Source organism: Neoarius graeffei, chromosome 2 (genome assembly GCF_027579695.1).
Source record: "Neoarius graeffei isolate fNeoGra1 chromosome 2, fNeoGra1.pri, whole genome shotgun sequence".
Lineage (NCBI taxonomy): Eukaryota > Metazoa > Chordata > Actinopteri > Siluriformes > Ariidae > Neoarius > Neoarius graeffei.
Window position 1 is genome coordinate 45,894,103 of NC_083570.1, and position 17,074 is coordinate 45,911,176.

Consider the following 17,074-nt stretch of genomic DNA (forward strand, 5'->3'; position numbering starts at 1 on the left):
CTACGCTCAATTTAGAGCCTCCAGAAAGTCCTACTTACCTTGGCATAAACAATACAAGGTTTATCTTATAGTGTCCTGATCCCCAGATCTTTAACCCAGCCACATACCGGTATGAAAAGTTGTACACCTCCATGCTCCTCCAGGTTTTCATCTGTTTGTCTGTGTAGAACGATGTCTGCAGCACCAAGTAGTTTGAGATATTGGGGAACTCAACGGATGGATAATTTTTCAACTCATAGGAAAACCCTTTCTTGTTTGTGTGTAAGGATCTAATCCCATTGAGTGGGTTCTATATCCACTTCTTTTGAGTGTACTTCTTGGTTTTAATAACTTGCTTGTTTGCTGTACACAAACATGGCAATAAGTTCTTGTGTTAATGGACCAGACTCCACTTTTGGATCATTAATCCTTTTTGACTGAGAATGACCTGCATGCAGGGTTTTATGTTGGCTTCTGGTACAGCCATACAGTTTCCACTATGTAAAGCTGAGGCTAAAACCATCATTAAGAGTCAAACAGAAAAAGTATGGCAGGAGTACTGGGACACCAGTGATACAGGAAGACATCTCTACAAAATACAAAAGCATGTGGGTGTTGGGAGAAACAGAAGAGAGGAAACCGTCATCACCCATCTAAGAAGGTGGTGTAGTGGTTAGCACTGTCGCCTCACAGCAAGAAGGTACAGGTTTGAGCCCAGCGGCTGGCGAGGGCCTATCTATGTGGAGTTTGCATGTTCTCCCCGTGTCTGTGTGGGTTTCCTCCGGGTGCTCCGGTTTCCCCCACAGTCTAAAGACATGCAGGTTAAGTTAACTGGTGACTCTAAATTGACCGTAGGTGTGAATGTGAGTGTGAATGGTTGTCTCTGTGTGTCAGCCCTGCGATAACCTAGTGACTTGTCCAGGGTGTACCCCGCCTTTCGCCCGTAGTCAGCTGGGATAGGCTCCAGCTTGCCTGCGACCCTGTAGAAGGATAAAGCGGCTAGAGATAATGAGAGTGAGATGAAATCAAAACAAAAAACAAACAAACTTCAGCTTCCCTTTAAGGAAAGAAATGGCAATGAGGGGTGGCACGGTGGTGTAGTGGTTAGCGCTGTCGCCTCACAGCAAGAAGGTCCGGGTTCGAGCCCCGTGGCCGGCGACGGCCTTTCTGTGCGGAGTTTGCATGTTCTCCCTGTGTCCGCGTGGGTTTCCTCCGGGTGCTCCGGTTTCCCCCACAGTCCAAAGACATGCAGGTTAGGTTAACTGGTGACTCTAAATTGACCGTAGGTGTGAATGTGAGTGTGAATGGTTGTCTCTGTGTGTCAGCCCTGTGATAACCTAGTGACTTGTCCAGGGTGTACCCTACCTCTCGCCCATAGTCAGCTGGGATAGGCTCCAGCTCGCCTGCGACCCTGAAGGATATGATAAAGCGGCTACAGATAATGGATGGATGGATGGATGGATGGTATCTACTTAGTATAGTAACCATGGCTGTCTGTGATAATGGAAACAAGTGTTCACACTTTTTTGTGTAATCCTGGTTTTTATGCCATGTATTTTGTATATACTGCATTTTAACGTAATAAATCAAAACAAAAAACAAACAAACTTCAGTTTCCCTTTAAGGAAAGAAATGGCAATGAGGGGTGGCACGGTGGTGTAGTGGTTAGCGCTGTCGCCTCACAGCAAGAAGGTCCGGGTTCAAGCCCCGTGGCCGGCAAGGGCCTTTCTGTGTGGAGTTTGCATGTTCTCCCCGTGTCCGCGTGGGTTTCCTCCGGGTGCTCCGGTTTCCCCCACAGTCCAAAGACATGCAGGTTGGGTTGACTGGTGACTCTAAATTGACCGTAGGTGTGAATGTGAGTGTGAATGGTTGTCTGTGTCTATGTGTCAGCCCTGTGATGACCTGGCGACTTGTCCAGGGTGTACCCCGCCTTTCACCCGTAGTCAGCTGGGATAGGCTCCAGCTTGCCTGCGACCCTGTAGAAGGATAAAGCGGCTACAGATGATGAGATGAGATGAGATGAATGGCAATGAGCCGTTTTGGGAATCGAAAGAGTCGACTCTGAATCGTGAACTGAGCGCCCCCTGCCGACCAGCCGTCAGTAATTAACACGCACCTCTCACGTGATGTTGCGCGGGCGAGTGAAGTCGTATAATGGGAAGTGTGTTGAGCGCATGCGCAGTGTACAGTACAGTGTTGTGCCGTGTGCTGCAGGCAATCTGTGGTCGGAGGTGTGAGAGAGAGAGAGAAAAAAAAATAGAGAAAGTGTGGCGCAGTGCAGCGGCTTCTGATGGATACAGTGTCAAAAAATCTGTAGCGAGGTGGAGGAGTGTTTACTTGCAAACTCGTGCAAGTGAAGGGAGGAAGGAGGGAAGGAAGATAGGAAGATGTGTGGTGTGTGGATGGCGTGTGCTGAGCTGGTCCTGCTGTGGTGCCTGGGTTTAGTTTGGGCGCAAAATGAAAGTAAGTTTCTGTTTGGGTTTTTGTTTACACGTTAAGCCTGTTATGAAAACAAACAGTCAAGGTGTTTACTTTATAAATGCATTAAAGTAACCATAATGTGAATTTGAGTCTTCACTAACAGTGTAATGGCTGTATTTCCATAAAACATGGACACTGAAATGTATTTGTTTGTTTTTGTTTGTTTCCTTCCACTGATATTGTATAGTAGTCTCTGATCTCCTCAACTTGAAAATCAACAATTTGTTACAAAACTTGCAGTTTAGTGTCTAATGTGGTTTAACACCACTCACAAACACCTGTTTTTAAATTTCACTTTTTTTTTTCTTCTTACACACGTGTTTTTTTATATATATATATATATATATATATATATATATATATATATATATCATTATCTGTAGCCGCTTTATCCTGTTCTACAGGGTCGCAGGCAAGCTGGAGCCTATCCCAGCTGACTACGGGCGAAAGGCGGGGTACACCCTGGACAAGTCGCCAGCTCATCACAGGGCTGACACATAGACACAGACAACCATTCACATTCACACCTACGGTCAATTTAGAGTCACCAGTTAACCTAACCTGCATGTCTTTGGACTGTGGGGGGAAACCGGAGCACCCGGAGGAAACCCACGCGCACACGGGGAGAACATGCAAACTCCACACAGAAAGGCCCTCGCCGGCCCCGGGGCTCGAACCCGGACCTTCTTGCTGTGAGGCGACAGCGCTAACCACTACACCACCGTGCCGCCCATATAAAAAAAAAAAAATTAAGGTGCATCAGTTGCCCTCACTTTCATAAAATCTGATGCATTTTTGTTCGGGTGTTCCTTTTCACCGATAAAGACATCCTGTAAAGTTTTTTTGACCATATTCAAAAGTGGCACCATGAGGTTCATTTTTTGCCAAAAAACGCTTATTTTATGTTTTCGTGTAAGGTTTGAATCACAATACTGGACTCCATTTATTGATTCCTTGTGAGCCAGAGATCATGTTAAGAACCTTTGCAAGGGATTGAGAAGCATTAATGTGATTCATAATACATTTTATATTGTTTAAAAGTAATTGAACAATGATTCAATGAACAGCTAAAACTCAAACTGTGCTTGATAATATATTTAGAATATGCACTAAAAATGTGTATCTAAGATATTTGGTATACTCTATAAGGTGCCATAATGTTTCATGAAAAGTGATTGAAATTTTGTCATAAAAGTCATAAAATAGCAGCTTTTTCCATAACTTTGAGCTCCTGGTGCCACCATTAAACTTTTGAATTTTGTCAAAATATTTCACCCAGTGTGTTTTCTTACCAAAAGGAACATAAAAACGAAAATGCATCATGATCGGAGGAACTTTTCATTTTTAGGGGGCAACTGATGCACCCTTATATATTGTGGTTCTGCAACCCAGGACGTTCCGCCACCCAACAAAACAGTCATATATTCATCAAATGTTCAAAGGTGATGTGCATGTTGCAAATGCCATGACTGCTTGATGGATGAGAGAGAGAGACAAAGACTGTGTGTGTGTTTCTGTGGTGTGAAAATGTACATTTATATATGTACAAAACTATACGTGTCTCCTCCTTATCTCTATCTCACGCTGTAATCTTAAGTCATCTTAGTTTTCCTGTGTGTGTACATGCAGAGTTTCCATATGTCTGCAACAAAATGCACAATGATGGTAGGTCACTATTATTGTGTGTGTGTGTGTGTCTGTCTGTCTGTTGCTAGGGCAACTCATGATCATGTCATTTTTGTACTGATCTAAGGGTTCTGAGTAAGATTCTAGCCATAAGTTCTAAAGAGTTTTTTTTTAATTAGAGGGCGCTATGAAGTCCCGGGGCCAAACGTCTGTGGCTGAGAAGCGGTTACAATGATTACTGTGTGTATCAAATTTCATGAGTTTTTGTGCATGGGAAATGCCTCAACATAAGCCAAACACGACAGAAAAATACAACCCCGATTCCAAAAAAGTTGGGACAAAGTATAAATTGTAAATAAAAACGGAATGCAATGATGTGGAAGTTTCAGAATTCCATATTTTATTCAGAACAGAACATAGATGACATATCAAATGTTTAAACTGAGAAAATGTCTCATTTGAAGAGAAAAATTAGGTGATTTTAAATTTTATGACAACACATCTCAAAGTTGGGACAAGGCCATGTTTGCCACTGTGAGACATCCCCTTTTCTCTTTACAACAGTCTGTAAACGTCTGGGGACTGAGGAGACAAGTTGCTCAAGTTTAGGGATAGGAATGTTAACCCATTCTTGTCTAACGTAGGATTCTAGTTGCTCAACTGTCTTAGGTCTTTTTTGTCGTATCTTGCGTTTTATGATGCGCCAAATGTTTTCTATGGGTGAAAGATCTGGACTGCAGGCTGGCCAGTTCAGTACCCGGACCCTTCTTCTACGCAGCCATGATGCTGTAATTGATGCAGTATGTGGTTTGGCATTGTCATGTTGGAAAATGCAAGGTCTTCCCTGAAAGAGACGTCGTCTGGATGGGAGCATATGTTGCTCTAGAATCTGGATATACCTTTCAGCATTGATGGTGCCTTTCCAGATGTGTAAGCTGCCCATGCCACACGCACTAATGCAACCCCATACCATCAGAGATGCAGGCTTCTGAACTGAGCGCTGATAACAACTTGGGTCGTCCTTCTCCTCTTCAGTCCAAATGACACGGCGTCCCTGATTTCCATAAAGAACTTCAAATTTTGATTCGTCTGACCACAGAACAGTTTTCCACTTTTGCCACAGTCCATTTTAAATGAGCCTTGGCCCAGAGAAGACGTCTGCGCTTCTGGATCATGTTTAGATACAGCTTCTTCTTTAAACTATAGAGTTTTAGCTGGCAACGGCGGCTGGCACAGTGAATTGTGTTCACAGATAATGTTCTCTGGAAATATTCCTGAGCCCATTTTGTGATTTCCAATACAGAAGCATGCCTGTATGTGATGCAGTGCCGTCTAAGGGCCCGAAGATCACGGGCACCCAGTATCGTTTTCCAGCCTTGACCCTTACACACAGAGATTCTTCCAGATTCTCTGAATCTTTTGATAATATTATGCACTGTAGATGATGATGATATGTTCAAACTCTTTGCAATTTTACACTGTCGAACTCCTTTCTGATATTGCTCCACTATTTGTGGGCGCAGAATTAGGGGGATTGGTGATCCTCTTCCCATCTTTACTTCTGAGAGCCACTGCCACTCCAAGATGTTCTTTTTATACCCAGTCATGTTAATGACCTATTGCCAATTGACCTAATGAGTTGCAATTTGGTCCTCCAGCTGTTCCTTTTTTGTACCTTTAACTTTTCCAGCCTCTTATTGCCCCTGTCCCAACTTTTTTGAGATGTTGCTGTCATGAAATTTCAAATGAGCCAATATTTGGCATGAAATTTCAAAATGTCTCACTTTCGACATTTGATATGTTGTCTATGTTCTATTGTGAATACAATATCAGTTTGAGATTTGTAAATTATTGCATTCCATTTTTATTTACAATTTGTACTTTGTCTCGTGTGTGTATGTGTGTGGGTCAAGAAGGCCTAGCCTATATATAGGCTGTGTCAAAAAGGTTCTGGGTTTGAACTGTGTGTGGAGTTTGCATTTTCCGGGTGCTCCGGTTTCCCCCACACATCCAAAGACGTGCAGTTAGGTTAACGTGGGGTGGTCTTGGGCTGAGGTGCCCTTGAGCAAGGCACCTAACCCCCGACTGCTCCCCGGGTGCTCTTGTGTGGCTGCCTACTGCTCTGGGTGTGTGCGCGTGTGTTCACTGCTTCAGATGGGTTGAATGCAGAGGATGAATCTCACTGTGCTTGAAGTGTGTATGTGACAAAGGTTTCTTCTTTTTTTTTTTTTTTAAAAGTTCATTTCAGCAGAACCTCAGTCTTCGCACACAGTGCTGTAACTCTCCAACACACTTGTGCTTGCTTATTGTTGTGGTTGGAAAAGTTGTGAAGGTTAAGCATAATGCGCAGCATTTCCTGAGAAACGTTACCTCTATCAGAGGTAAAACCAGTCAATATTTCAAAATGGTTGATGTAATACCTGTTGTCAGAATATGACATTTGTTTCATGGGCTTTTCGAGCTTCCTCATTTCATTGTTGCTGTTTTAAACAACAGAGATGTTGTTAATTTTTATATCCATCAGAGCTGGCCCAAGCCTTTACAGGGCTCTGAGCAGAACTTGATTTGGGGTCCTTCACTGCATTAGTGATGTTAATAATACTGACTCTTGTCAATGTTTTGAAAATTCACACACCTGGTCCAAATCTAACATGCTCATTATCGATTTTATTAGTTGTAGTATGATGTAAGCAACATAACTAATGTCAGACTGGCATGTTTTTATTCTTAAAAGGTAGCAAATATCACAAGACTGGTCTGGTGTTAATTTGCGCTTTAGTATTCAAGTTGATCTTGCATGTCAGTGAGTGGCAAGCCAAATCAGTTCCAGGGCTGGTTCGGGGCCAGTGCTGGTTCACAACTCGTTCAACTTGCGAGCCAGCGGAGAACCAGTTTGCTTTTCCATAGCTCGCGGTGCTAAGGGAAGCCACGTCATTACGTCGCTGTATACGTCAGTTACGTCGCTATGTTTGCATAAACCTTGGCGCGAATATCGAAGCAAAAACAACACGGAAGAAGCAGCAGCAACAACAATAATAATAATGGATGACTTCGCGTTTGTACAGCTGCTGCTTCTCGTTGCTTAAAAATGGCGATCTTTCGCTGTCTTATTGTTGTTGGTCTTAACAACTCCGCCCCCCCGCTGACGTAAGCGGTTCTTTCCTCTGGCCCAGCAGAGAGTTGGTGCTAGCCTGGAACCGGTTTTTCTGGCCCCAGAGCCAGTTCTTTGTCAGTGGAAACAGAAAACCCGGTTCCAAACTAAGCACTGGCCCCGAACCAGCTCTGGAACTGCTTTGGTGGAAAAGGGGCATTAGTCAGGTGTTGTCATCCCATTGACTGAAAATCAGGTATGATTTAGGCTACGTTTACATTAGACCGTATCTGTCTCGTTTTCTTCGCGGATGCACTGTCCGTTTACATTAAACCGCCTGGAAACGCCGGGAAACGGGAATCCGCCAGGGTCCACGTATTCAATCCAGATCGTGTCAGCTCCGGTGCTGTGTAAACATTCAGAATATGCGGATACGCTGTGCTGAGCTCTAGCTGGCATCTCATTGGACAACGTCACTGTGACATCCACCTTCCTGATTCGCTGGCGTTGGTCATGTGACGCGACTGCTGAAAAACGGCGCGGACTTCCGCCTTGTATCACCTTTCATTAAAGAGTATAAAAGTATGAAAATACTGCAAATACTGATTCAAATACTGCCCATTGTGTAGTTATGATTGTCTTTAGGCTTGCCATCCTTCCACTTGCAAGTGGTAAGTGATATGCGCTGGGATCTCACACACAGCGGCTCAGTCCCGAATCGTGGCTTGTGCACTTCACTCGCGCGCTCTGTGAGCTGCGCAGGGCCGGAGTGCGCAGTGTCCAGAGGGCACTCGCTGTTCAGGGCGGAGTGATTTGGAGCGCAGGATGCCTGCGGAGCCAAGCGTATCCGTGTATTGGTGTTGCTGTGTGCACACTAATTGCTTTAAAAACGTTAATCTGATGATCCGCTGATATGGTCTAATGTAAACATGGGCTAAGTGTCCTGTTTTTCTTTAAAGAACCGGGATCTCTTAATGTCTGATCTTCACAGCACGTTTGTGGAAATGCATCATGGTACGAATGAAGGAGATTTCTGATGACTCCTCCTTTTTTGAGTTGTTGATGCTCATCAGGCTGGAAAAGGCTACAAAACCATCTCTAAAGAGTTTGAAGGCTGTCAATCCACAGTCAGACAGATGGAGGAAATTCAAGATCACGGTTACCCTTCCTAGGAGTGGATGACTAACAAAGATCACTCCAAGAGCAGGGTTAGGGTTAGTTCACAAGGTCACAAAGGAACCCAGATTAACTTCTCAGCAACTAAAGGCTTCTCTCACATTGGCTGATGTTCATGTTAATGAGTTCACCATCAGGAGAACACTGAACAACAGTGGAGTGCATGGCAGGTTGCAAGGGGAAAGCTACTGCTCTCCACAAAGAACGTTGCTGCCTGATTACAGTTTACTAAAGATCATGTGGACAAGCCAGAAGGCTATTGGAAAAAGTTTGTGGACCGATGAAACCAAAATTGAACATCATGGGCAAGCCATGGCCTAATGGTTAGAGAAACAGTTTTGAGACCAAAAGGTTGCCAGTTTGGTTCCCTGGACCAGCAGGAATGGCTGACGTGCCCTTGAGCAAGGCAACTAACCCCCAACTGCTCCCCAGGCTGCTCTGGGTATGTTGCTAAATGTCATCATTAATGTAATGTAGTCATGTTTGGAGAAGGGGAAACCCTTCATTCCAGCATCGGACCCTTATCTCATCAGTGAAACATGGTGTTGGTAGTTTCATGGTTTGGGTCTGTTTCAGGAATGAGAATTTTCCGCGGATCTGCGGAATTCCGAGTTTTTCCCGCTGAAAATGTCTTTTTTTTTTTTTTTTTTTTTTTTGTGAAACGTGTAAATCCGTTGAGAGAATTTCGGGGGTTGGCGCGAGGCTTGTGGTGGCACAAGCAGGCAGGACTGCCCGCCCGCCCGCCAGCATCTTTCGGCAGCGCTCATCGCAAAATTAGTTGTAGCTATGATGATGGAAATCGTCATTGCCTTCTTCAATATTTATGCTAACGACAACTCACGACGATTTTTGGCGCTAGTTTCATCTCACTTCTACAATTCGCGGAGAAACAAGCTATACGTACACGGTTTTGATCACTTAAGTTCTAGTTATTTTGGTTAGTTTTCAAAGTTACTTCGCCAATATGGTGAAAGTTTTGGACCGCAAAAATGAGGATCGTGCCAGGGAAATTGATAAATCGAACGGGATAAAGAACTGTTTCCGATGGGCATGGCTCGATAGTAGCGTTACCGTGCAGATAGGGACACAAACTGTGACGACGTGCCTGACGGAACATATCCGAAAAGTGGACGTGCCGGGAAAGGTTCTGTGTATTCTGTGCTCAGATATGATCAATTATGGAAACAGAGGAGCTAGAAACATCCAGGAGCACATCAAAACAAAAAAAGCACAAAGGTACGTTTTACTTAAATTGTCAAAGATTCCTCCTGACTCTAATATATCGTTACGGTTACATCCATTATTGCTCTGTCTGTAAACGTTTTAAACCATCATTGAATTTGAAAACATATATATGTGGGAAAGTTGGCAGACATTTCAGAGTGTGGTGTTTTTTTTTTTTTTTTTTTTTTTTTAATGTCCCATTCTCATCCCTGCTGTTTTGCTGCCTTTGGGCCTGTTTTGCTGCCACTGGGCCCAGGATGGTTTGACATCATTGATGGAACAATGACTTCTGAATTATTCTACCAAAGATTGGTTATAGAAGAATACTGTGAATGTAAACGAATGGCCAAGTCAAAGTTCTGACCTTACTTAATCCAGTAGAAATGTTGTGTGAGCAGTTCATGTGAGGAAAAACACCGACATCCCAGAGTTGACACTGTTCTGTAGAGAGGAACGGGCTAAGATTCCTCCAAGCCGGTGTGTAGGACTGAGCAACAGTTACAGGAAGCTTTTGAGTAAAACATTTTGAGCACTCTTGGAAGGGAAGGGAGGGGAGGGGGGCTCTGGTGACCACAGGGGCCCTAAGCACATGCTTGGTTCCCTTATGGGTCAGGCCAGCCCTAATGTGCAATGCTCTTGACGTGTCTTGTCTCTGGAAAGAAGAAACGCTTCATTCTTGATGGTATGAAGGTGCTTGCCAAAACGATCAGCTTTTCTTGGTTTCAACAATGTAGAACTGATTTATTGTCTTTCCTGCAAAGGATGTAAACAACTCGTGCAGTAAAGTGCAACACCCCACACCCACGTGCGCGCGCACACACATCCTGTGCACACTGCAGCCTTAGATGCCTGTTCAGGAGTGGAAGCTGAATGGGGTCTTCTGCTGTTGTAGCCCATTGGCCTCATGGTTCAGCATGTGTCTTGAGATGCTTTTCTGCTCACCGCGTTTGTAAAGCGTGGTTCTTGGAGTTGTTACAGTCAGTCTGTCATCAATATGCCGTTTCCTGCTGTAGAACCCTCGCTCCCTGGATGGTTGTGGGTTGTTTTTTGGCAACATTTTGTGTGAACTCTAGAGACCGAAGAATCCCAGCAGTACTTGCAATAAATACCATTGTTGTATCTCCACCTTCCTTTGTGCTTTTCTTGCCTTATACACATCATGTCAGATGTACACCTTATGCACCCAAGTGTGTGATTGCAGTTAGAGCTACTGGTTCCATACACACCACTGTGGTCACAAACTGCTCACCACACCTGACCACCTGCTACCACTGTGACCACAGACACTGGTTTGTAGTGTGTATTTTGTGTAGCCATATTGTGCAATTACAAGTATAGAGAGAATCTGCATTTTTTTTTTCCCCCCCTATTAAACATAATGATCAAAGAGGGTGTCTTTTACTTTTTGTACTGTAGATCTGGGATCTAATTTCCATTCCAAACATGATCGGTGTAGTGAGACTGTGTGTGTTTTGAGTCGTGTATAAAAGAAGTATTTACTTACCTGTATAGTTTGATGTTTGGCTTCAGGTTGCTAACTGGGACTTTGCAAGTCGTCTTACATATTCAGTATTGATCATCTTTGGGAGCGCCTACAGACACCAACTGTAAAACACCACCACTACTGCGAGTGTAGTGAATGAACCAGGAACCAACGGAGTCCATAGCCAAGGATTTTCACCATGTGAACAATTATAAATAGTTCACTCGATAGACCACACCTCAGCCTGGTCATCCTCAACTTGTGTTCCAGTGTTCTCCAGCGGTCGTTCTGCCTTGGTAGCGCCAGCCTGGGGTGAGCTTCAGGTTCCTATTTCGCCTTTTCCGTAAATACAAAACTTGTTAATAAAGAGACTTCTGGCTAAGTGGGTTTCTCCTGCTATACGATGCATGTTCTTTAGTTTATGCTGTTAAAATAGCTGGATTTCTGTTAATGCAGAGCTCTGGGGCTTTTAATTGGTTTTCCTTCCACATAACCGATGACTTCTTTCACAATGTACTGAATGATTGATTTACCAGGTAGTGCTTACAAGACAAGCCACTGGAAGCTAAATATGGAGACTGGTTAAATTCTCATTTTCTATATTGAATACATTAAAGCAACTAACTGGGAAATTTGAGGTTACGAAGTTATGAAATGTCTTCACTATACGTTAGTACAAGATGTTCTAGATGGAAAAAAAAATTAAGCGGACTTGGCTTAAACATTTTTTAAGTTGTAACATCAGTCCGTTGGGCCATTTTCCCTGGGCGTGGTCATACTGGATTAGCAGATACATGGATGTACTAGGAGATGAAAGCGAGGGTGGTGGTGCGTGATGTGGGGTTCTGCATGACCGCATACCATATCATGCATCAAACAGATGGAAGATAAGCAAGTGAATATTTATTTAAAAATAAACTAGCCACTCTTTTATCCATACTGGCGAGTGGCCTAGTGGTTGGCATGTCCGCCTCTCGAGTGGGAGATCGTGAGTTCTGCTCACAGTTGGGTCATACCAAAGACCATCATAAAAATTGTGCCTTGCCAAATGGCAGTAGGCACCCTCACAATACAGATGGAAGTGGGGAGTCAAACTCTCGCGGTTACCAGACGACTAGCCCCCCAGTGTAACCCTAGCTATGTAATATAGGCGAGGCGCCGAGGGTTACAGAAACTGAGATCGGCGCTGCCAAACACACCATGAATGATGCAGGAAGGACTTTTATCTTGATTCCTTTTCTAATATTGCATTGCCATAATTTTGTGGCGAAATGCAAACAAATTGACTGAGAAGTCACACTAGACCATATTATACTATAGTCTAGTTGTCACAACAGAAGGACTCTCGGGAGCGCTTTGGACAGCGCGCACACCAGGAATGAGAGACCTGCATGGGATTAAGGCACAATCAGCATGCCTATATAAGGACTCTGAACGCAGACTGACTTTGCGAAGTATTGCATTGTTGTGACCGAGCCTTGTTTCCTGACCTGATTTCCTTGTTTTTGACCCTGCTTCTGTCTGCGATATCCTGTTTGTGCCTCGCTCAACCTTTTTGCCCGTTTTATCGTTCACGATGTATACCTGGTGATTTGGACTGTTTGCACTTTATAATAACGATCTTCCGCACTTGCATCTGTCTCCAACCATCGTTGACAGAATACGTCGCCCTGCTGACACTACAGCATGCACTTGTACACCTCCGCTATGCTCGTGGAAAATTACATCACGTACGATGGAGTTATGGTGGCCTCTCTGGCAAAAAATAGTCCCGTCTATTTTCATCATTTTGGTTGGTTCTGACCGGTGAGACCCTGACTGACTTATCAAATCAGACCTTTGCCACAAACACTTGCACTGAGGAAAAATCCCAATATAGTTAGTTGTGGCCATCGATGCCATATTTATTTTTGGTTCTTGTGTATGATTTAAAGCTCTGAATATGGTAGGAATGGCAGTAGAGCTCCTCTGGGCTTTTCCCAAGTGCAGACAGCATGACTGCATTGGAGTAAGGAAATAATTTTGGGATTAAAAAAAAACCCTTGGTATTTTGAAATCAGCACCCATCAGATGGTACACTGTGACTAATTGTTAAACAGTGACACCCTAACAACCCTGTATGGCTGCAGACATGACTCTGCTAAAATCGGTGATTCAGGAGATGAGATGGCACAGCCTGGAGGTTAATGTCTTCCAACTGACAAGCCTTCTCTGTCATCAGAGGAGCACAAAGACGTTGTGTTGAAAGCAGCACTCGGGAGATTGAAGCGTGCTGATAATGACCGCATAGCTGAGCCTTCATGTTCAAGCCCAGTCACAAGAATGTCTGAAGACAGGTCTGGATCCGCTATGAGCTCAAAGGCACTATGGAGAGACTTTAAAGTGCACATCACGGGTAAATTCAGGAGCAAGATCAATGTAATTCTCCTATTTTATATTAAACTTTGGTCAAATGTCTGTCACATTTTGTGCAATTTTTTTTTTTTTTTTTTACCTTGCGCAATGCCAGAAAAATCCAGTTGAAATCGAGCCATTTGAGGCGAATTGGTCCGCCTCTGAAAAAACTCGGCATTTGGATTTCCCGGCAAACATTGATTTTCGTGACGTCGCGTGCGGGACACCTCCTTCTGAATCCTACGTCGGCGCTGGTTTGTTTATGAGAAAACGACCTGGTGGTTTATGGAATCAATTTTGTGCCAAAATGTTCATACAATACTTTTGAAATGTCAAACAAAAATGACAAAATACAAAGAGTCAATTTTTTTAGACTGGCAAACAAATTATTCGTGTAATCGTGCAAAATATCAGTCTATTACTCTTCAGAAACCTTTTATTTTTGTTCTGTGTCTCAGTTTTGCTTGACGTAATTTATTTTGGTTGCGATTCCAGCTTTCTCGTTTGCGCTCCCTGACTCTTTGCTTGCAGTTTTGGCACAAACTTCACGTGTGGGTGGGTGGGCTGTCCAGGAAAGCATTCCCATTGGCTAACTTGTGTTTGACTGACAGCTACGCTCAGCCATCCCCCGGAGGCTGTTGCGGCCATTTCCTACTTGGATTCTGGCGGACTGTTTGACGAGTGACTGATCCATTGACGGTACACAAGGATCGAGTGACGACTATGATATTGAATTTACACTTTGTTGAATTAATTCAATATCATAGTCGCCACTGAAGTCCACTCGATCCTTGTTTACCGTCAATGGATCGGTCACTCGTCAAACAGTCCGCCAGAATCCGAGTAGGGAATGGCTGAGCGTAGCTGTCAGTCAAACACAAGTTAGCCAATGGGAATGCATTCCTGGACAGCCCACCCACACGTGAAGCTTGTGCCAAAACTGCAAGCAAAAAGTCAGGGAGTGCAAACGAGAAAGCTGGAATCGCAACCAAAACTGAGAGAGACGCAGAACAAAAATAAAAGGTTTCTGAAGAGTAATAGACTGATATTTTGCACGATTACACGAATAATTTGTTTGCCAGTCTAAAAAAATTGACTCTCTCTTTTTGTATTTTGATTTGTCGTTTTTGTTTATATTTCAAAAGTATTGTATGAACATTTTTGGCACAAAATTGATTCCATAGTGGTTTTCTGCAAATTTCTTCAACGTTATCGCATAATTATTAAAATGGTTAACAGATGTATCGTAGGAGGGTGTAGCAACACCAATCTTGATGGGATTAGTACTCATCGTTTCCCACATTGCGCTCGGGTGACAATTCTATATTTCAGTGCAAAATCGCTCGCTGCTAAACTTGGTCTACACAGGCTGTGCACTGAAACCATGCGAAGCTCTCGCAGCCTGCTGGCGCTTCCGCAGGTCATGTCACGAATCTGGCTCCAGACTCCCTTGGGGTTTTTCCAGACGCGTTTTATCTTATTTTTTTCTTCTGTAGACAGATGGCCTTGTGCAAAATTACCCTTCTGAATGAGTGTGTAAAGGGACATACTTTCATTTAAAACAAAAAAACCCCAATTTGGTCTGGGATGTACACTTTAAACTTGCCATCGTAGATGATCAGAATTGGCTGACATTTGCCACACAACGCCTGTTTAACTGTTTGGACTTTAATTTGCCAAGTTTTGACACATCTTGCACTTTATGTTAAAAATGCGTGTATGAATGTTCAATAAAGTAAGATATTCATCTTTGCTAATCACAAGATGCTGTAGCAGAGATGTTTTAACGGCTTTTCTCTCTCTGTAAAAAGTTTCCTTCTCTAGGAAAAGAGAGCCTCGGCTGTGCTCATGTATGGTCAATGGGCAGCTATTAGTGTTTGGGAATTCAGGCCAAATATCATTGTCCTGTGATTTAGGTCAGGAATTGTCTGGGTGGACAGACTTGTATAATCCAGCACATTCTTGGCCTGAGTGGAACTTCCTTTTAGCTGTGGTTGTTAAACCGTTTAGCAACGTCACCCTACAGTTCAGTTTTGGCCAAAAGGTGATTGCAAAATAAGAGATTTGTTCTAGTTTGAACTAACTCCAGTGTACAATGTTGAACAATCTGGTCCGAGTTGTACTTGTATGACGGTGTAAAACGATAAAGAAATTCAGTACTTTCAGTATAATGATCCTCTGTACCATACCAACATAGATCAGGTCATAAGCAGTTTGGCACAACCCATATAATGTTTTTTAAAATTTTACAAGCGTGTTAGAGCTAATATACTGTCCATGGAGAAAACTAGGAATTTACAGGGAAACTAGGGACGTTTAGGAATTGCAGCTTTTTTTTAAAAAAAAAGTCCCTCCATTTTCACAGGCTCACAAGTAATCAGACAATTAAGCACCTTGATGGCCGGTTACGGCTCATTTTCTTCATTATTTCATGACTAATTAAGGAGAGAAAACGTGTAGAGTTGATTCCTAGTGTTTAATTTGCATTTGGCAGCTGTTGATGGGAACGCTTAACATGCAGCTTTTACAAAGACAAACTGAGCTCTGTCCGTCTCAGTTGGTCGGACGGATTCCAGGCCATGTTGGCCTCGCTGGTAATGAGCAGGCAGATAATGTGGCCAAAAGAGCCTTCACCAAAGATGTCGCTGAAATGTAAAATCCTAGCCTTAGAACTTCGCTGGCTTCTTATATTTTAAGGAAGTGGCAGAATGAATTGGATCATGTCTTGAAAACAAATTGTACGAAATCAAACCAGACATGACCAAATCGCGTATATCAGGCATCGTATTGGTCGTTCAAGGCTCACACGTGGGGGTTAGATAAAGATGAAGGGTGGCACGGTGGTGTAGTGGTTGGTACTGTTGCCTCATGGCAAGAAGGTCCTGGGTTCGAGCTGAGTGGCTGACGAGGGCCTTTCTGTGTGGAGTTTGCATGTTCTCCCCGTGTCTGTATGGGTTTCCCACGCAGTCCAAAGACCTGCAGGTTAGGCTAATTGGAGGCTTGAAATCGACTGAAAGTGTGAATGGTTGTCTGTCTCTATTGGGGCTTTTCCACTACCAACGCGGCTGAGTCGGGCTGAGCCGTGCCGTGCTGAGTCGAGCTGTGTGGGGCTGTTGGGGTTGCATTTCAACTACAACCGCGCTGAACCGTGCTGGCTGGAAGTGGGTGGACACATTGGGTGGAGTTAGCGAAAGTGGGTGGACGTCACGTGATGTCGTTAGGCGGCGCAAACAGTGACATCAGTGACCTTTTAAGCGGTAGTCTCACGACCCGGATAGTAAACAATAAACTGGCTGGCCTTTCCTCACTTGGGTTGGTCTTCCATCTTCTAGTTTTCTGATCTTTGTCGTAATTCTTCTTCTTCCGGGTTTACGGTGTTTACAGATCCCGGCGTGCTCACGGGGCGTGTGTGGGCATGTGAGGACACTCCTCCTCATCAGTCAGTGCACAGGGGAATGTCTCCTCACGCCCCTAGCCCCACTCGGCTCGGTTGGGCTCACTTCAGCCCCACTCCAAAACCGTGCGAGTTTTGGGTGCTGAGTAAGGCTGAAGTGAGCTCAGTCGTGCTGCTCTGGGGTAGTCGAAATGCGAGCCATGTTGGGCTGAAGTGAGCTGAAAAA

At 43.9% G+C, this 17,074-nt stretch overlaps 1 protein-coding gene across 1 annotated transcript in view; it reads left to right on the forward strand.

Annotated features, from left to right (window-relative positions):
- The first annotated feature begins 2,168 nt into the window (after window positions 1–2,168).
- The window catches only part of tm7sf3 (transmembrane 7 superfamily member 3), a 51,476-nt gene continuing 36,570 nt past the window's right edge, over window positions 2,169–17,074 (forward strand). The window contains exon 1 of the mRNA XM_060914318.1: window positions 2,169–2,442. Coding sequence (XP_060770301.1) covers window positions 2,367–2,442 — 76 coding nt within the window. The 5' untranslated portion in view covers window positions 2,169–2,366. The remainder of the gene's footprint in view (window positions 2,443–17,074) is intronic.